The sequence below is a fragment of the Mauremys reevesii genome, linkage group 6 (genome assembly GCF_016161935.1).
Source record: "Mauremys reevesii isolate NIE-2019 linkage group 6, ASM1616193v1, whole genome shotgun sequence".
Taxonomy (NCBI): Eukaryota; Metazoa; Chordata; order Testudines; family Geoemydidae; genus Mauremys; species Mauremys reevesii.
The window spans coordinates 46747090-46768773 of record NC_052628.1 but is presented as its reverse complement, the minus strand read 5'-3'; the positions used below and the strand labels follow the sequence as shown (position 1 = coordinate 46768773).

The following is a 21684-nucleotide window of genomic DNA, read 5'->3' as shown; positions in this document are numbered from 1 at the left end:
AAGAAGTTAACATATTATGTACATAGTTACCCTCTACAGTTAGACTTTTGCTAAAACACTTTTCAGTATATTTTGCTGAATAGAAAATTACTTGCACAGGACCTATAATCATTTTTATTTTATATACACCATTTATACTTTGGAATGGCAGTTTCCAGTCTATTTACCCACTTTCCATTTACGATGGCAGAAGAATCCTATTAGATGGATGAGTCTGACTTGTTTCAGATTTAGAACAAATACAATGTACAAAATGTGAAAACAATATTTTTACTGGCAGCAGTACTGAAAACCTGCATAAAAAATGAGTTACACCTTGCATCTTCACTCTACCCTACTTTAGTCCTGTTGGACAGGTGATGCCAATCAGAGGGCAGGTCTACACTACGGGGGAAAATCGATATAAGATACGCAACTTCAGCTACGTGAATAACTTATATCGAAGTATCTTGTATCGAAGTATCTTGTATCAAATTACCTACCGTCCTCACGGCGTGGGATCGATGTCCGCAGCTCCCCATGTCGACTCCGCTACCGCCGTTCGGGTTGGTGGAGTTACGGAGTCGACGTGAGCGCGTTCGGGGATCGATATATCGCGTCTAGATGAGACGCGATATATCGATCCCCGAGAAATCGATTGCTACCCGCCGATATGGCGGGTAGTGAAGACGTACCCAGAGTTGCAGAGTTAGAGGTTTAGGCTTTTATATAGTTTGGTGGATTTGCATTCTGTTTCTATTCCTGCTGTATTGTACAGTTGTAACTTGTTTTTAATATTAATTGATATGAGGATTAATCACTTATCTATAGCACACTAGCACAGTTATTGACTTTTAAAATTAATGTGTTTTGGAGATAGCTATTTTGGAGGAGGTTTTCAGAACTGGTAGCATTTTCAGAAAATAGATGGGCTTTTTTGGATACTTTCAGAGCAAACTGACAATACTTAGCTAATCAGTATATGAAGAGTTGTTATTCCCTTCAGATCAACCTTCTGTCTTTTAGTTGTAGAGAGACCCAACATAAGATGAATGACTTGCATCCGAAGAAGTGGGTATTCACCCACGAAAGCTCATGCTGCAAAATGTCTGTTAGCCTATAAGGTGCCACAGGATTCTTTGCTGCTTTTACAGAACCAGACTAACACGGCTACCCCTCTGATACTTGACTTCAGATGTTTCATATAGTTCACTGAAAATACACATAGATAATCTAGTTCTAGGTTTTATCTCTCCATGTGCATTTATAAGACACCCATCACTTTGGTTTCTAGGTGCCAGCTGCCTTTTACCTGCCTCCCCTTGAGATGAATCAGTAGGAACCCAAACATTATTTTCAAGTTGATCTGTTTCATCTCCTCGTGTCTCAAGGAGTCCTGTTAAAACAGATTAGGGAACAAAGCTTGTATAAGATTTCCTCCTGTTAGAAGACCCTAAGATACTTTAGCCATTTCTCAGAGAAAATTGGGGTAAAAACCTCCAATACTGGTTTCCAGAGCTTACAGCTAAGAAAAGAGTCCTTGTTCCTTTCTTCCCTCTCTTAACAGGTCTCTTTCAGCCTCTCAACAGGTTGTACAGTGACTTGTTCCTCAGTACTAAAATGCAGGATGCCCAAGAGGTCATATAGGATCGGACAAAAGCAAGAATTTTATCTGGGCAATAGATTTAATGAGATGAGAGATGGTCCAGTGGTTAGGACACTAGCTTAGGAATTAAGAGGGGAAATTTGGTTTCAATTCCCTGCTCTACCATGTATTTCTGTGGGACCACCCATTTAATTTCTCTGTGCTAGTTCACCATCTGTAAACAAGGGGATAATATTTCCCTCTCTCACAGGGTGTTGTGGGGATCAATACATTAGAGATTGTGGAGTGCTTTGAGAGCTGATGAAAATGCTACATAAGAGCTAGGTCTTGGTATTAATCTGAAATGTGGATCTCTAAAATATCTCTAATTTCTCTCCTTGCCATATTAGGAGAATGGTAAATAATGAAGAGGACAGGTCAATCGACACAGAATGATCTGGATTGCATGGTAAACTGGGCGTGAGCACAGAGTAGTACGCATTTTAATATGGTCAAATGTAATATGGCCTATACATCTAGGAACAAAGAATGTAGGCCATACTTTCACAGTGTGAGAGACTATCCTGGGGAGCAGTGATTGTGAAAAAGATTTGGTGGTTGTTGAATATTCAGTTGAATGTGAGCTCCGAGGTGGTGCTGTGGCCAAAAGGGCTAATGTGATCCATGCATGTATAAATAGTGGAATACCTAGTAGGAGTAAGGAGGTTATATTACCTCTTTGGGCACTGGTGCAACTAGAGCTTTGACTGCTAGACTGAAGAGTAAATTGCCATTTTTTGTTCCCCACGTAGGTATTTATTCCTGTGATTAAATTACCCCTTAACCTTTTAAGATTGAGCTTCTTGAATATCTATTTATCATAAGGCATGTTCTGTAATCCTCTAACATTCTCATGAGGCTTCTCTGAAGCCCCTCTTCTAACATATCTGTCCTCCTTGAATTGTGGACACCAGAATTGGGCAGAGTACTCCAGTAATGATTTCACTAGTGAGTAATATCACCTCTCTACTGTTAAATAGCCCCCTGCTTATACAGACAATGGTAATCCTTTTAACTATGCTTTTCAATATTTTTTCATTTGCGGACCCCTAAAAGAATATCAAATGGAGGTGTGGGCCCCTTTGAAAATCTTAGTCTGTGGACCCCCAGGAGTCCAGGGACCACATGTTGAAAACCACTGAGCTGATGATATTTCTGAGCTTTTCAGAGTGTCTGCATCCCAGGATAGTCTTCTATCTTTTGTCACCTGCATTTTGTTCCTTACATTTGTCAGTAATAAAATCCATGTTCAAAAGAACCCACTTTACCAAAGCGATACAAATTGATCTGGGTAAGTGATGTGACCCCATCGTTTACCACTTCACAAATTTTGTAGTCTGTAAATTTTACCAGCAACAATTTTTATTATTTTAAAGATCCATTAATAAAAATATTTAATAGCATTTGGCCAAGAATAGATCTATGCAGAACCCCACTGGAAATGCCATCACAGAATAATAATTCCCCATGTACAATTACTTTTTAAGATCTATCCATTAACCAGTTTTTAAATCTATTTAATATGGGCTACATTGATTTTTGTATGGTGCTATTTTTTACCAGAAGGACATGTAGGCCTAAATTAAATGTCTTACAGAAGTCAATTATGTCAATACAGTTGTGAACTAATAAAACCATGTAGAGTGGCATTAATTATGATACTCTTCTTTAATATTTTACTGATTGTGTCCCATATGAACCTTTCTATTTTTCCTGGGGTCAGACTAACTGACATCTAGTTACCAGGGTCATCCCATTTACCCTTTAAAATATTGGTACATGAGCTTTTTTCTAGTTCTTTGGAACTTTGTGTTCAAAAACTTCTTTAAAAAAAAATCAACATTAATGGTTCAGAGAGCTTCTTGACCAATTATTTTAATGCTCTTAGGTGCAAGTTATCTGGTCCTGCTAATCTGTAAAATGTTTAAAGTTAATAGTTGCAGTTTTAACATCCTCCCTAGTTACTGATGGAATAGAAAATATTTCATTATCAAGATATGATATTAATAAATCATCCTGTTTGTAAAGAAACACAACAAATGTTTCTTCAAGGCCTGAGCCCTATGTATGTTCCACTATGGGTGTGGGCATTTACTCCACACACCTTCACTCAGGGAATTCTTGTAAGCAGAGTCTGTTGGTCCACACATGTGGCCTTGCCTTCCTCATGCTTTCAACCAAAGGCAAAAAAGGCAAGAACAGATTAGATAGCTCTTCTTCAATTTCTTCCATCTCAAAATATGGGAATGGAGCTTCCTTTTTAATAATCCTCCACAGAAAATTAGTAAACCCTAGGAAATCCATTCTTCCTGTAATGCTGGACCTTAAAGCAAGCCTGTTGATGATCCATATTTTCGACATCTAAATTTTGAGGCAGTGTTGATTTTTATGACAGTTCAGATGGCTTTTTTATCCTCCTGCTTCAACAGAAAGGATGGAATTTTGCTGAATAGTACTAGTTGCTTCCTTCTTCGCTTTTCTTTTGACTCATACCCTAAACAGATTATTTCTATAGTGATAAGTTTTTAAGATTCACTTAGCTGATTTGGACATCCCATATTTTTCTTGTTAGCTTAATGTTTGTGTAAAGCTCTGAATTGATGTCAGGAAACTAAAGTGGGCCAGGGCCCTGTTCTGGCTTTTCTCTGCCTCCCTCTCTCCCCCCTCCCTCCATCCCATAGTGGACACAGTAGCCAGGCAGGAGCCACTGTTTCATTCTGAAAAATGAGATGTTTCTAAAATGTGAAAGTGAGGCTCCCAGATCTCCTTACAGTACAGGAACTATGGCTAGGAATGAGGCTAGGAACTATGGCTAGGAATGAGGCTCCCAAACGATTATCTTGCTTATGGGAAGGAGCCTTGAGCCTCTGCTCTGCTCCTCCAGCCTTTGCTGCCACCTTCTGGTCAGAAAAATAGTTACAGCTGTAACTATTTCCATTCCTCTCTCCCCCACAAAGCCAATACAGGCACTAACGGTGTTACGACAACACACTAGCTTATTTTAAATAAATGAATGCCTGATGCTGACTCCCTCCCTCATCCCTTCCTTGGACTTGACCCTACAGAGTGGTGGTGGTGTTCCACCATGCTTCCAGCACATCCATCACTACTCCAGAAACACTTCTCCAGCTCTGTGCAGTCTTGAGACTCAATCAGGTTACAGTGCCAAAAGGGATCCAAAAGACCTGTTTTGCCCTGAGATTCTGTGAACCAGCCAACCTTTCCTCCAGTCGGATTATGCCATGACACAATGCACTATTTTACATTTCACAGACCAAATTGGGAGGAACTGACTAAAGAAACAGCTTAGAAAACAGAAACCTATTATCTATCCACTGTATAGGCCCCAAGACAGTAACAGAAAACTACTTGAATTAACACTGATGCTAATCAATGCAAGGTGTGTTGCCAACAAGCAATGTATGACCTCTTCAGAGAAAGAGCACCCAACAGAGCTTACATCAGAGGCCTTGCCTGATGACACTTCAAGCTCTGTTAGCCCACCTTCTCTTCCTCTCACTCCACCCTTCAGCTCCTTGGCCTGTCACAGACACACTGCATTCACCTTTTCAAACATCAAATCCAAGAAGATCCACAAGTAAGGTAAATTCACTCCAGGGTGTATTTGATTTAAATCATGATTTAAATCGCTAGTCAGAAAGACGCTATTTAATCATGGATTTCTACATAAAAGTGCATTCTTGTTGGTTGTTATAACCTTAATACATATTCTTCACAACTCAGAGATAGATGTAGGTTTCATTTTTAGAAGGTACACGCTATTCATTTTTAAAGTGATTTATTTTGAAAACTTCAGATTAGTTTTAAAGCTATATCAGAAAATGAATGTTTGGTTATTTCATTTACCAAAGGTAATTGAAACATATTTACAAAGTCATTGGAAGGTAAGCAATCTCCAATTCAACAGGTTAATCATTAATATTTGGAGGATTTTCTTGCCATGCTGTATTAGGAGGAGAACATCACCAGACAGACATTTAAATTGTTTTATTTAACTAAAACAACGTTATGTATTCTGGATTTTTTTCTTCAACAGCAAACATAATATTTTAACAGAACAAGCATATGAATTTTTGAATTTAGTTAAACATTCAAGTTTTTTTAAATTTGTTTTGGTTAAAATTGTTAACTAAAATAGTTACATGAAACATTTAAAAAAAAATTAAATAGAATGTCAGCCAGGTCAACATGAGAAACTTAAAATGTTGGCCTCTGCAGCTAACTCGGTGGTCTTCAGCTTCATTTTCCTGTTTGTACATAATCTGGAAAAGAAAAACAAGCTTTCCTGCTTTTTCAGGTCTCAAATTATTTCTCAATTTGGAATGATATAGTCCAAAGGAAGAAAATATTCTTTCTACACTGGCAGAAGAAGCTACTGCTGTTAAGTGATATCACTTTAACAGTCTCTGAATCCAAGTGCTTAAGTGACTTCCACCAGTTCACTGGTGTGACTTTCTTTAAAACATCATCAGTAAACATTTCTTGAATGGTTCACCCTTAGCGCTGAAGTTTATTATAGTTGGCATTATGGAGGAATGATTTCTGGATGTCGATGTCATAGCCAATTCCTCTTCTTCAGCAGTTAAGGTTTGACCCTGATACTGAGTATTGAGAATATTTGCAAGAAAATGAGATGGGAGATAGTGCTTGTCCCATTTGTTTTTTTAATGCTTGTGATTTAACTTTGTCATTGCATATTTCTCTTTTTTAAGATCTCACCCAGTTTCAACAGCATCAGCAATAAAACAGTTTTTCTCTGCATTTTGTTCAAGGCTACAGAAATAGGCTTCAGGGTACTCAGCATGTGCTCGACATTTCTTAACACTGGGCTTAAGAGAACTTTGACTGTGACAGTGCCATCTTTTTTTCCCCACAATTTTGTTCACAAACTGTCATCAGATTAGGCCAGTTCTTCTTCGAGTGATTGCTCCTATGCATTCCATGTAGGTGTGCATGCCATGCATGCACGGCTCTCCGGAACATTTTTACCCTAGCAACTCCGGCGGGCCGGCTGGGAGCCCCCTGGAGTGGCGCCGCTATGGCGCCTGTTATATACCCCAGCCGGCCCGTCCGCTCCTCAGTTCCTTCTTACCGCCCGTGACGGCCAGTTGGAACAGTGGAGTGCTTCGTTACCTCCACAGCCCTAGCGTTTCTCCGTTCTTTAGCATAGTTTGTTAACTTAGTTTAGTTTAGTTGCTGGTTTAATTGATTAAGTTTAGTTAGTTGTAGTATTAGTGGGGAATTAGAGGGATTAACCCCTCTTCTTCCTCAACCGGTGCGGGCTTATGCCCAGGGCACCGGGATTCAAGCCCTGTGCGGCTTGCCAGCGGCATATGCCCGTGGGTGACCCGCATGACTCTTGTCTGCGCTGCCTCGGGGAGTCTCACAGAACTGATAAGTGCCTGATCTGTGCAGCCTTCAAGCCCCGAACGAGGAAGGAGCGGGACTCTCGATTAAAGCAGCTCCTCATGGAGGCTTCGCTCCAGCCTCCCGCACCGACCCCACCGGCGCCGAAGTCATCCTCGGCATGCAGCGCACCGGCGGCACCGAGCTGCCCCGGTACCGAGGCCTCTCGACACCCGGCACCGACATCCCGGCACCGCTCCCTCTCCCCAACGAGGAAGCTCAAGACGCCGAAGACGGCCTCGAAACATCCTCCGAGGCCGTTAGCCCAGCCACTTCCGATACAGACAGTTTAGGCTGTGGCAGTGCACAAACCGTGCACGGTACCGCCGGCTCCGGCACCCCAGAGGCCGTCGAGTCCGGCACCACCCTGCTCCCCGGTACCAGCCGAGGTTGAGCTGCAGCTCCCGTCCACGCCTGAGGCGTTTGAGACGGCAAGAGAGCTTATCGAGCTCTCAGAGGCTCCGAGCCTCCGGCCCCCGGCACCGCCGGTGCGGGCTGTCCAGTCGGTGGGCAAGCCGGCAATGATACGGCCCCCAACCCCCGACAGACAGGATGGACGGTGCTCCAAATCTCAGACCCGGTCCCGATCTCGGAGACTGTCACCACCACACTGATCCCGATCCCGGCGCCGATCACCGTCGCGGCGCTGCTTCCCGTCCCGGCGCCGGTCGCAGTCCCGGTACCGTTCAGCATCCCGGTACCGGTCACACTCCCGGCGCCGTTCCCGCTCTCGATCGCGGTCACCGAGTCGCCGGCACCGCTCTCGATCACGGTCCGGCTCCAGGGCCCATTCTTGGCACCGAGACTCCCGGAGCCACTCCTGACGCCGTCGGTCACCGTCGCGGTTGAGAGCCCAACGCCGTTCGAGCTCCCGGCACCGTCGGTCGAACTCCCGGCACCGGTCGAGCTCCCGGCACCGCAGCGCACGCCGGTCCCGCTCTCCGATCCGGTACCGCGATGACCGGCACCGAGCCTCGGCACCGCTCAGAGTCCTGCCACCGGCATTGGAGGCACACTCGGGTGTCACCTCAGCTCCACCCTGGCCCTCTCGTCAACCCTCGATCGCTTCTCCCGAGGGCAGTGGTGCTGACTTTGGAGCCGAGTCCCAAGGCCGGGAACATGGACCCCATCAGTGAGGATTTTGGGTTCCCTGGGACTACCATGACCCTCGAGCGCTTCCCTTTCCCCCGAGGCCGGTGGGAGCGCAGCGTCGGGAGCCAGAGGCCACAGTCAGCAGGCCGCCCCCATCACAGACAGGAGAGACCACATTGCCACAGGATCCGACTCAAGATCCAGGCTCTGTGGCGGCTGAGCACCCGTTGGAGGAGCAGGCTCCTGACGAGGTACTCCCAGGTCAGTCCTCGTCATCTTCTCCGGACGAGGCAGTGGCGGGGGCATCCACGACCGACCCCCCGCCTATTGATTTACAGGCACACCAGGACCTTCTCTGCCATGTGGCGAAGGCCATTAACCTGCCCGTCGAGGAGGTCCCGGAGGACGAGGACCCAGTGACTAATGTCATTGGAGCGGAGGCCCCGATGCGGGTGGCCCTGCCCTTTATCCGGACGATTCAGCGTAATAGCACTACCATCTGGCAGTCGCTGTCGTTGGTCCCCCCCACGGCACGTGGGGTGGAGAGGAAGTACTCGGTCCCGCCCAAGGGGTACGAGTATTTGTACATGCACCCAACTCCGGACTCTCTGGTGGTCCAGTCGGTAAACGACCGGGAGCGGCATGGACAGCCTGCGGCAGCGCCGAAATCTAAGAAGGCACGGCGCATGGACCTGTTGGGGCGCAAGGTCTATTCAGCGGGTGGTCTTCAGCTCCGAATCGCGAACCAGATGGCGCTGCTTTCCCGGTACACCTTTGACATCTTGGTGTCCCTCGGGAAGTTTTCGGAGCTGACCCCGCCAGCCTCACGCCAAGAGTTCTCGACGCTCTTGGAAGAGGGCAGGAAAGCCTCCCGCTCCTTAATTCAGGCCGCCCTGGACTCCGCTGACTCGGGAGCCAGAACCGTGGCCTCCGGGGTGACTATGAGGCGCATTTCGTGGCTGCAGTCCTCCACCTTGCCGCCTGAGGTGCAGTACATCCTCCAGGACCTCCCTTTTGACACCCAGGGTCTCTTATCAGACAAGACTGACTCTAGAATCCAGACCCTGAAGGATGGCCGGATTGCCATTCGGACTCTGGGCATGCACACGCCAGCTACCCAGAGAAGGTCATTCCGTCAGCAGCCCTACCGGCCCTTTACCCAGGCCAGGTCAAGGCCTTTTAACAGTTGACGTACGGCGTTACACCGCCGCAAGCCGTCGGGGAGCAGGCGTAACCAGGCCCAGGGCCCTTCCAAGGCCCCTCAAGGTCCCAAACAGGCCTTTTGATAGGACACCCGGAGACGGCCCATCAGTCTCACTCCAGGATCCTACCCCGTTATTTTCCAACCGTCTTTCCCACTTCCTCCAGGCGTGCTGCTCCATAACATCGGACAGCTGGGTCCTCAGTACCATCCAGCACGGTTACCGCCTTCAGTTTATTTCGCCCCTCCCTCCCACCTACCTTCCCTGTCCCTCTTCAGGGACCCCTCTCACGAGCAAGTCCTCTTACAAGAGGTCCAGACTCTGTTGAGCGTGGGTGCCATAGAGGAGGTTCCGCACAGCAGGCGGGGCAGGGGATTTTATTCCAGATATTTTCTCATCCCCAAGGCGAAAGGAGGTCTTCGTCCCATCTTAGACCTCCGGGAGCTCAACAGACACCTGTGCAAGCTCAAGTTCCGTATGGTCACCCTGGGGACCATCATTCCTTCCCTGGATCCAGGAGACTGGTTTGCCGCCCTTGACATGAAGGATGCATACTTTCATGTGGCAATTTACCCTCCCCACAGACGCTACCTGCGTTTCGTGGTCAACGGCGAACACTACCAGTTTGCGGTACTGCCCTTCGGCCTATCCACCGCACCAAGGGTTTTCACGAAGTGCATGGCGGTGGTTGCCGCTGCCCTCTGTCGGCGTCGAATACATGTCTTCCCATACCTCGACGACTGGCTGATACGCGGGCCATCCCAAGAGCGGGTAGCGGATCAAGTGGCCGAAATACTGTCTCTGTTCCGGTCACTAGGCCTCCTTATCAATACCGAGAAGTCCTGCCTGACTCCAACGCAAAGAGTGGAGTTCATAGGAGCGGTCCTCGACTCCAACTTAGCCAGGGCCTGCCTTCCTCATCCTCGGCACCAGACCATAGTCTCGATCGTACGGGACCTGAATGCCTTCCCCACAACGACGGTGCGGTCCTGCCTACGCCTACTGGGTCACATGGCAGCGTGCACGTTTGTGACCGTGCACGCGAGGCTGCGCCTTCGCCCATTCCAGATTTGGTTGGCAGCGGTGTACCGCCCCCATCGCGACCCCGTAGACATGGTGGTGACGGTCGCAAAGCCCACTCTCCAGACACTCAACTGGTGGCTAGACCCGGAGGTCGTATGCGCAGGGGTCCCGTTCTGCCCTCCTCGCCCGTCGGTCACCCTGACCACAGACGCCTCGGCACTAGGATGGGGTGCTCACATGGGCGACCTTCACATGCAAGGTCTATGGTCGGCTCAGGAGCTCTCCCTCCACATCAACATCCGGGAGCTGAGAGCGATCCGCTTGGCATGTCTCGCCTTTCGGCCCCACCTGCAGGACCGCTGCGTAGCGGTGTTCACAGACAATACGACAGCGATGTTCTATGTGAACAAGCAGGGCGGAGCCCGGTCCTCCCTACTCTGCAAAGAAGCGATGCTCCTGTGGGACTTTTGCGTGACCCACTCGATTCGCCTAGAAGCGTTTTTTCTGCCGGGAGTACAGAACACGCTGGCCGACCACCTCAGCAGGTCGTTCACCTCCCACGAGTGGTCCCTACGCCCAGATGTGGCCCACACAATTTTCCAGAGGTGGGGGTTTCCCCAGATAGACCTGTTCGCCTCCAGGGAGAACAGGAAGTGCCACAGGTTCTGCTCGTACCAGGGTCGAGCTCCGGGATCCCTGTCAGATGCATTCCTCTTCACATGGACAGATCACCTCCTCTACGCATTCCCTCTGTTCCCGCTCTTACACCGGGTGCTACTCAAGCTTCGGAGGGACAGGGCCCGCGTAATACTCGTCGCTCCGGCCTGGCCGAGACAACACTGGTACACCCTGTTGCTCGAGCTCTCGATTCGGGATCCCATTCCCGTCCCGCTATGGCCGGACCTCATCACTCAGGACCTCGGCAGGCTTTGTCACCCGAACCTGCAGTCCCTGCATCTTACAGCTTGGTTCCTGAGTGGTTGACCCGCGCAGAGAGGGACTGTTCGGCGGCAGTGCAGCGAGTCCTGCTCGAAAGTAGAAAGCCGTCGACGCGCTCTACCTATCTCGCGAAGTGGAAACGTTTCGCGATCTGGTGTGACCAATGAGGCCTTAATCCATTCCTAGTCCCCATCCCAACCATCCTGGACTACCTCTGGTACCTTAAAGACCAAGGTCTAGCGATCGCCTTGAAGGTGCACCTGGCAGCCGTGTCGGCGTTTCGACCTTCTATGGGTGGTCGGTCCATCTTCTCCAACGAGATGGTTTCCCGATTCCTTAAGGGCCTCGATCGTTTGTACCCGCCGATACGTCGTCCTACTCCAACGTGGGATCTGAATCTGGTTCTGGCCTGGCCCAGCTTATGAGACCACCCTTTGAGCCCCTGGCCACGTGCTCTCTGCTTTATCTCTCTTGGAAGACAGCTTTCCTCGTGGCGATTACATCGGCCAGACGAGTGTCTGAGCTCCGCGCCCTGACGGCCATTCCACCATATACCGTCTTCCATGGTGACAAGGTGCAGCTTCGGCCACACCCAGCCTTCCTTTCTAAAGTGGTGTCGGCTTTCCATCTCAACCAGGAGATCTTCCTTCCGGTCTTCTTCCCGAAGCCGCACGCCTCATCCCGTGAGCAGCAGCTCCACACCCTGGACGTTCGCCGGGCCCTCGCTTTTTATATCGATCGGACGAAGTCCTTCCGGCGTTCAACCCAACTGTTTGTGGCGGTTGCCGATTGCATGAAAGGCGAGCCGGTCTCCTCGCAGCGAATTTCCTCCTGGGTGACGTCATGCATACGGACATGCTACGAGCTTGCTCGCGTGCCACCATGCCGCCTCACCGCTCACTCAACCAGAGCTCACGCCTCGTCGGCAGCCTTCCTAGCCCATGTCCCTATCCAGGACATCTGTAGAGCGGCCACATGGTCTTCCGTTCACACCTTCGCTTCCCACTACGCGTTGGTGCAACAATCTAGAGACGATGCAGCCTTCGGCTCCGCAGTCTTGCGCTCTGCCACGTCTCACTCCGACCCCACCGCCTAGGTAAGGCTTGGGAATCACCTACATGGAATGCATAGGAGCAATCACTCGAAGAAGAAAAGACGGTTACTCACCGTTCCAGACCCGCCCTCCTTCCCCACTGTCGGAGTAGCCGGCAAGAAGGAACTGAGGAGCGGACGGGCTGGCTGGGGTATATAACAGGCGCCATAGCGGCGCCACTCCAGGGGGTGCCCAGCCGGCCCGCCGGAGTTGCTAGGGTAAAAATGTTCCGGAGAGCCGTGCACGCGCGGCGCGCACACCTACATGGAATGGATGGGAGCAACACATATCGAAGAACAACAGTTACTACGGTGAGTAACCGTCTTTTCTTGATACAGTGCTCAAAACAGTCCACTACTGAATTCCATCACATGTCTTGTGGGAGAGTTAGCTTGGTTCCTTCCACTTTTTTCAGAGCAGCTGCTGCAAAGTGGCCGTTACGGAAGTATTTTGCAATTTCAGCAACATCAGTGTTCCAGAAATAAAGGCTAAAATCTTTGGCTAGGAGGTGCATCAAATGAGCACTGCAAACATATGCTATTAGCTTGGGATTCTCTTCTAAATAATTTCTTCCCATCTTGGATACATTTGCAGCATTGTCTGTGACCAAGCTGCATACTAGGCATTTGAAATTTTTTTCACGATTTGTTATAGCTTTTACTGCTACTTCTCGTAAGTGTTCTGCTGTGTGCGCATTTCCTGATGTATCAATTGTTTCTGTAAGGAAAACATTCCCTTCTTCTGTTGTCACACAAGCACATACAACAGGATCATTGTGGACGTTGCTCCACCCATCAAGACTCAGGTTAACAATTTTACCCTCTAGACCTTTTGCACACTGCTCAATTTCTCTTTCATATGAAAGGCAGGGAAGGATAGCTCAGTGGGTTGAGCATTGGCCTGCTAAACCCAAGGTTGTGAGTTCAATCCTTGAGGGGGCCACTTAGGGATCTGGGGCAAAAATTGGTCCTGCTAGTGAAGGCAGGGGGCTGGACTCGATGACCTTTCAAGGTCCCTTCCAGTTCTAGGAGATAGGTATATCTCCTATTATTATTATTTTTATGCTTTTATCCAGCAATTTGCCTGCTACATCTGCTCTGTTAGGTGGACTGTATCCTAGTCTTAATAACTGAGCCATGTTAATGACGTGTGGGTTCTCAATTGTGCGGAAAGGAGAGTTTGTTGCATAAACAACCCGGGGAGTTTTTTCATCAATTACCTCCTTTTGTAGTCTGCTGGTTCTTATCACAAACTTATCTATGGTTGTTTCTGGATGATGGAGATTTTTGTCTTTTTTTGCTACAGGTGATATACTGTGGCTATGTGAAATACATGTTGTGTCTGAAACATTATCATTGGCAGATAACTCTGAAACTATAGAAAATGATGGTGATCTTGAAGGTGGATAGTCTTCAGAATCCTGTATGTTGAGGATGGATTCTCCTAAACAAAATAAGTCAATGCATTTATTTAAGTATTACTGTGTCGCTCATTTAGTATTACTCATTGCATTCACAGACACTCAGTACTACTTTAAAGATGAAATTGTAAGAGGAAGATCTGCCTATTTCAGCTATTTTATTTATCACAACTGCATCTAAAATGATAGTACCATAGAGTAACAACTATATATTTTGCTCAAACATGAGAATTCAAGAATCTTCCAGAAGGAGGACAGGCAGTCCTTAAGAAAGAAGTATGAAATAAAAAAGTTTACCAACCTGAAGATCCTGCATGTTCAGACATATTCCTTTCATCATCTTCAACACAGCTTCCTCCTGAGAAGGAACACATCTCATGATGATGTTTCATTCGGACACCCAGGCCTTGCATTTCTTTGTTGCATTGTTTGCATTTTGCACACATGCCTGTCTTACCCACTGTAGAGGCACTTCATTAAAATATTCCCAAACTGTGTGTCTTTTACAGACTGCTGTTATAGGTTTTCCTTTCTAGTGAGAGAATGGTATGGTAGATCTCAGATCAATGAAGGCTACACTCAGAAAGACCTGAAGACTTCTGGAATATGCTGCTCAAACAGTTTTACTTTTGTTTCTGCCTATCCCTCTCTTCTCACATTTATCTCCAGACTCTGCCCCGTATAGAGAGTGGGCTGGAAACTCCACCATTGATGGCAGAAAATTAAAGTTGAAACAAAGCATTTCTTCAAGCCTATACTGAGGCTGTGTAATAGGCTAAGTAAACTTTCCTATTAGCCTCCCTTGAAGCTGCCAAATCCGGCCCTATTGCGCTATCCAGCGTGATAAACAGTGTCATCAATCCTAAGTGCCTGCAGTACAAAACAACCCAAATAATGTGAAAGAACTATTATCCTACTTGGCCAGAAAGTTCCTCTATATTAATGAAGGCTTCTCCAATTTCATGGATCCCCATGTATGTTCCAGAGTTGAGTACATTAATTCCTCAAGGGCTACTGGGATACCCTAAAAGAATCTCAACCCAAGTCTCCCAACTGGGAGTCTGACCCATGCCCTCACTGGCTAATGAAAGAGTCTTGAACAATTTCTGATTGAAATTGCCAACACTTCATTTAGTGAATTAATCTTCCCTTCCTCCTTCAAACATACAATAATTTGACCACTACTGAAGAAATCCACCTTGGATGTATCTGTTCTACTATTCTGGAGCAAACTCATAGAGAAGTTAGTCAATGGATAACTACAATTCATTTAATTGAAGCTAATATCCTAGAATCCAGCACAATCTGGATTTAGGCTGGGATGTGGGCTGGAACTAGGGTGACTAGATGTCCTGATTTTATAGAGACAGTCATGATTTTTGGGTCTTTTTCTTATATAGGCTCCCACTACCCCCCCCCCATCCTGATTTTTCACATTTGTTGTCTGGTCACCCTAGATATATGATGTGCTGCTGTCAGTGGATAGTGGCCAGATGTCCATTCTCGTCCTCCTGGGCCTCTCTGTAGTATTTGACACTGTTGACCATGAGAGACAGCAGTTCCATTTGAGAGAGGTGGCAGCGGTACAAGGTAATGTGCTAAAATGGGTTGAGTCCTTACGTGGAGGGGTACACTCAACGAGTAGTGATGGGAAACTGCACCTCCACTACTAAATTTCTCACTTTTGGAATCAGGCAAGGATAAATTCTCTGGTCCTGTTCAACATCTATATGCAGCCACTAGGTGAACAAGTAAGACATGTATGCAAGTGTCAGCACTATGCAGATGACACAGACGGGATGAAGACTAAGTGGAGATAAGACCATACTACTGCCATCAACTCCAAGTTCTCACATAGCATTACTTGTGGATTTTGCTATCTGCCTTGTCTGGTTGGATTGGAAACTCCCATCCTGACATGATGAGCTGGCCTTAGTTATACCTGCCTTTGTCACATCTCCTCTGGACTATAGTGCTGGAATCTTCATGTGGGCATGAAGCTATCAGAGGTCAAGGACCTTTTGCTGAGAAGACATGCTTCAGCAGTCTGTATTAGTCCTGTGGGATACTACACACACATCAAACCTGTCCTCTGATCTTTACACTGGCTTCTCAGAGGATGTTAAGTCTTTATAGTGTTTGTCATCTGGATTTAGGATTTCTAAAAGATTGCCTAAACTTCTGTGATGAAAACTTCAGTCAAGTCCATTTGTTTTGGAACAGTAGAACTCAGGGTAAAGTTTGTCTGTGTAGGAGAGGGATTAGTCTCTGGGGTTGGTCCAAGACTGGAATGAACAACTACAGGAACTAAGGAGTATCAGAAACCTAACCTCCATTTGCTCCAAATGCAAAATGTGCACTCCTTTGACCTTGCCTTTTCTCTTGTAAATGTACATGCTGCTGTGCACAACTTGTTCCCTCCTGGGTTTTTTTTATCTTCTCCATAGTGCCTCCTAAGTGATAGGCCTTAGCTGAGGTTGTCTGATCAACATGGCCACTGGCAGACCACCCTCTCGGAACTGTAACCTTCCTCTCCCTCCTCACCTTTGCTTCTTGACTGACTGACTGACGAAAGGAGTGTAGTTGAATTTTTTTTTCTGTTTTTAGAAATGGTTTACTAAGGTAGACTTAAATATTACCACCTTCCATCGAACCTGCCTAAAGGGTTTGTTGGTTGCGTGCGAAAGTTTTTCCTTTACAGAGCCGGCTCCCTCCTTTACTAGGTTAGTTCCCCACATACGTTAGAAGTGGCAAAGAGCGAAGCAGGGCCTATGCCTCCTGCTGCCGCCTGGGGCAGCGCGGATCCCGCGCTCTCCCCCTGCCGGGCCCCTCTCAGACCCGAGCGCCGCCCGCTCTCTACGCCTGCGCACAACCTTGGCCGGGGGCGGGGCGAGAGGTGCAGAGAGACGCCTGCGCCCTGGAGGAGGTGGCGGTGGCTGGCTGGCGCGTGCGCGGCAGGGCCGTTTGGGCTGCAGAGTGGCTGCCGCACAGTAAAGGGAAGGGCGGCGCTCTGTGGCGGACGGCGGCGGTGGCTGTTTCCTCCGTTGGGTCTCGGTGGCTGAGGCCGTCGGGGCCAGGCTCATCCGGCACTGAGGCGGCGGTGCGGTCATGGCGTCTTTCGTGGAGAGTTTCTGGGTAGGTAGGAGCTGTGGTTGTGTCCGCTCGGGCCGCGGCTCGCTCCCGCTCTGCCAGCTGCCGGGCATAGCCGAGTCCCCTCCGGGGCAAGCCGCTCTGGCTCCGACGCTACCCCGGGGGTTGGGTTTGGGCCTTGGTGCGGGAGGAGATGAGGGTCGGTCGGATTCCCCTCGCTCGCGCGCCGTATCCCCGGCCTCTCCCGCTGCCGGCAGTCCTGGGGCCTCCCCGCCTCGCTCCCTGCTGCGGACGGAACAGGACAGGGGTGTCCGGGACGCACACGGAGCCGTGACCCGGTCCCTTCTGGCACGGGGCGCAGCCGAGGCTGGGGAGCCCCTTTGCCGAATGTCCCACCCTGTTGCAGCTCTGGGGAGCCGGCTCCCTGGGTCGCGCCGAGGCTAGGGGCAGGCTGCTGTGGGTAGAAGCGGGCGCAGCTCGCTGTGCGCTGCTGTTGGATATGCGCCTATTCACGGTCCTGCAAACCACTGGCTGGGCATATTCCAGACATGGTGACTTCTGTGGCATTACCGACCATTTATCTCGAGGGATGCGCTGGAAGGGAACTCCGACTAGGTCTCATTCGTTTCTAATCTCTCTGATGTTTATTAAAACTCATACTTCAGAGTTACAGGTTATTCATTTAACTTTTCATACAATAAAACTGCCCCGGTAAATAGCACCGATTCCAGCGTACTGCACTTGTACTGTTATTAGCAAACACAAACTGTGCTTCCGAAATCATGCCCTCCCTGTGAAATATGTTTTTCTGCCAACATAGTGGGAGCGATGCAGAGTAACATCAGGAATTTATAGCCTGTATTGAATCCTAGTTTTTTTTAATACCTTCCAGAATTATTCATTTAAATTATCCTGTAGTTTTAACTAATTTACTTCATTGTCTCTATACTACTACAGTGACATGTTTTTTAAATTTTAGAAATATCTAAATGGAGAGAAATAAACTAAATGTTTTGAGAAATTGGTAGTCTTAATTTCCTGATTCGAGTTACTTACAGAACTGTGAATAATGGATACATGTGCATTGTAGAGAATTTTGATTTGTTTTAACTGGATTAATCCTTTCCTCAGAAAGTTTTCAATGTTCTGTAATTTATCTTAAGATTGTGTGTAGAATTTTTAAACTAACCTTCTACATTGAAAGGTCTTAATTCAAATTTAAATTTTAAGGTTTAGTGTGTTTATCATTAAAATGTTATGTGTAACTTGAAGGGCTCTGTTCTTGTAGAAATATGGCCCTTTTAAATGTAAAGCCCATAGGTGTGTCTCTAATCTTGTGGGGTCTTAGAGCTCTGATGTCTTTGCCTTAATGTTTTTATAATACAAAGGTTTACAAATGAGCCATGATAGTTTCAAAGTATGTATTTGCTAAAAATGGAGCAAGGATAACATCACAAGGGAAAGTGTTGCTTTCAGTATAGTCTGCTTTGTAAATATGAATAATAGTTTCCTTATTTACAGTAAACTAATTTTATAAATATAGTGGAAATTTTAAGAAATAACTGCATACATGTTTTGTTTGCAGTCTTAAATTCAACAAATTTCTTAAAACTGCATGTTGTTAAATCCAATGTAAAAATTCTGAACAGTGCTACAGCATTGGAGGGGAATGCATGTTTAACTACCATATGAAAACTTTCTTTAGCTTTGTAAATAGCATTTAAAAGGCTGCTTGGTAGTGTCTGGTGTCAGTTGGTTAACAGTAGAAACAAACTTGTAACCTTTTGGTGTTACTTTAACAACAGATAGAAAAATAAAATCACATATATCCATCTGAAAATTTAGTTCCTACTGTTAACCAAGAAGCACAAAATTATTGTAACTGAGATTAGATATTTTTCCTTTTTATTTACTTTGTGCACTTTTCTTAATTTATGTATAGTGCCTTTAACTGTTTTGATGTTCAGTTGTGCTTTCTCATTGGCAAGTCAGTATCACTCATGCATTGCTATGGGGGAGGAGTTCACATGCACATTCTTCCCCAGGTCCTCCAAGAGAGTGTACCCTAGTAGCTATAGCATTAAGGATGAGGCACAGCAGGTGTGTGTGCACACTGAGACAGGAGAGAAGTCTTAGTTACTTGGTTAAAAAACAAAGAAGTCGATAATGTCTATTTAATTTTGAATGAAACATATGCAATATTTTCTGACGTGAAAAGTATCTATAAAATCTCAAACCACAGGTATATTAGTTTCAGAGTAGCAGCCGTGTTAGTCTGTATCCGCAAAAAAAACAGGAGTACTTGTGGCACCTTAAAGACTAACAAATTTATATTATATGTATATATTAGTGTCTAGTATAGTCAAATGAAATGTAGCTTAGTGCATTTTTAATGTTTTTAAAGCTTAGTCTGTCCCCATCAACATTTCGGATCAGTTCGTTGTTCAATATCATTCTTTCCACATTTCAGATAGGACAGAATATAGACCCTACAATTCCAAATGTATTAAAATGTGTAAAAATGTTGAGCATTTACAATTCAGACAATAAGGGGGGGAAATAATCCAGTGCACTTAGATGTACAACATATATCCAACAAAGGTATAATTTAAACATAACATACCACCTCCCTTTACCTTTACAGACCTAATGGATAGAACACTGAACTGGAGTGAGAATTGAGTTCTTCTATTCCCTGCTTGGCCACTGGCTTGCTGGGTGACATTGGGAAGTGACTTCACCTTCTTGTTTCCCCATGTGTAAAACAAGGATAATTTTGGAAAGCACTTTGAGATTGAATGATGAAATGCACTATATAAGAGCTAGATATATTTATTATATAACATTCAGTTACTCTCTTTTTAAACTCTTCATTTATTATTCTAGAGTAAGGAGGCTGGCCATGAAGGGGAAATAAATTTAGACTACATTCTTCAGTAACTATTTTAAGTGATTACAGTTTTTGAAACTCATTTGTTGTGTGCCCTTGCCGAACCGGAGTATGTTCCAAGATTTTAGAATAAATGTTTTTTTATGTAGCAGAGGTATCCAAATTCAATCCACAAAGTTGTGAATTAGATGTTCATAGTACTGTGATTACAAATGATAGACATGGTTTGATGTGAACCCAAAGTGGAGTTGAAATCTGGAAAAAAGTCTCAAAATGTATGGTTCAGGATTCTTTTAGAAGGAAAGGATGAGACTTTCAGAGAAAGGAATGCTTGGAGTAGAAAATGAAAACATGGTTTTGTAATGAATCCATATCTATTTAGTGTTGGAATGTACACCAGTCTCCAGTTGAAACTGCATGTATGCCACATGGGAAACTAAACCATGGATCTTGTGCCTTACATGGGCCTCCACTGGCTTGAATGCTTATCCTCTTGGTAGTCATTAGGGAAGACATCAGAAACCTGATGGTCTGGTCTGATTCCATTCAGAAGAGGGCAGTGACACACGCAAACACCCTATTTATGTAATTCTGTCTCCAGTACATTAAGCTGCTACTTTTAAGGACTTCTTTGAGAAAAGTATTCAGTAATGTACTGATGTAAACAAAACAAATGTATTTAAAAGTATTGTTTTCTTTTCAGTGGTGAAAATTAAGAAACTTTTTAAATAATAGGTTTCTAAATGTTGCGACTTTTAATGGTATTTGAACAGAGGCCAGGCTTTTTTGAGAGTAGTAAAAAGTAGGTATATCTTTTTCTTTAGTGTTTGTATTCTATGGGAATATTTTAAAATGCAGTACAGTAACAGAAAAAAGATAGATTGCTTTAATACAAGTTTCATACAGGTTTTTTTCCTGTTGTTGTAGGGTAAAAATACAAGACAAGTAGTGCAGATTATAAATGATTTTTTAATTCATTGTTATGAGGTAGTGTTCCAAGCATTCAAATCACTTGACTGAAAATTCTCAACACTCCTAATTAGGATGTTGTCACAGAACAATGAGTACCTGCTGTTATATACAATGTATGCTGGCTTAAAGCAGAGATATCAGTGAAATAAAAAGTTTATGAAAAGTATTCCTATTGTAAAAAAAAAATAAAAAAATTGTAGTTTGTCAATGTGTTTTGATACTGATGCAGTAGAGTAACAATTGCTCCCTTACTCTAATAATGACTGCATTGTTGTCTTGCTACTTTTCTAGAAGAGGCCCATTGAAAACTCATCCAAACTTATTAAAATGTTTTATGAAGAAGCTAGGTACTGAGTAGCTGATGTTCAGGAGTTGAGGAAGAAAAAAGAATATATTCAGTGAATAAGTGTTATTCAGTACTTAGATAACTGGTACATATTCCATGTGGTATTAATTTGAGTAGAATTGTGGTTCTCAGACTGTCATCTGCAGAATAAAATATTTCAAGTGCAGACTAGCAGAGACAGAGATGTTAGGAAGGGATCATGGGCCATAAGAGGATCTCTTTTTGAGGCGTTGACTCAAAATTTAAAGTTGGAGAACACTTGAACCAAACCACTGGTTTTTAAATTGTCGGGCATGCCCCCTGAAGGGGATGTCGATGCGGTTATCGGGGGTGTGTGTGCGAGGACTTGACTGCTTAAGCGTTTTTCTTATTTCTTCAGTGTTGCTGAGAAATTTCTCAAAGGTGAAAGAAATATTACTTGTTCTTTGAGTGTATTTTTCCGCAGATGTACAGCCCTCACTCCCCTTCCTCATTTGTATGGAGACAAGGTGGGTGAAATAATCTTTTATTGGACCAACTTCGGTTGGTGAAACAGACAAGCTTTTGAGCTTATATAGAGATCTTCT

The 21684-nt window shown here is 45.7% G+C and overlaps 1 protein-coding gene across 3 annotated transcripts in view; it reads left to right on the top strand.

The window, feature by feature from the left end:
* The first annotated feature begins 16752 nt into the window (after positions 1–16752).
* Positions 16753–21684, top strand: part of FCHO2 (FCH and mu domain containing endocytic adaptor 2) — a 212763-nt gene continuing 207831 nt past the window's right edge. For all 3 annotated transcript variants that reach the window (XM_039543173.1, XM_039543171.1, XM_039543172.1), the window contains exon 1: positions 16753–16955. In XM_039543173.1, coding sequence (XP_039399107.1) covers positions 16929–16955 — 27 coding nt within the window. In that variant the 5' untranslated portion in view covers positions 16753–16928. The remainder of the gene's footprint in view (positions 16956–21684) is intronic.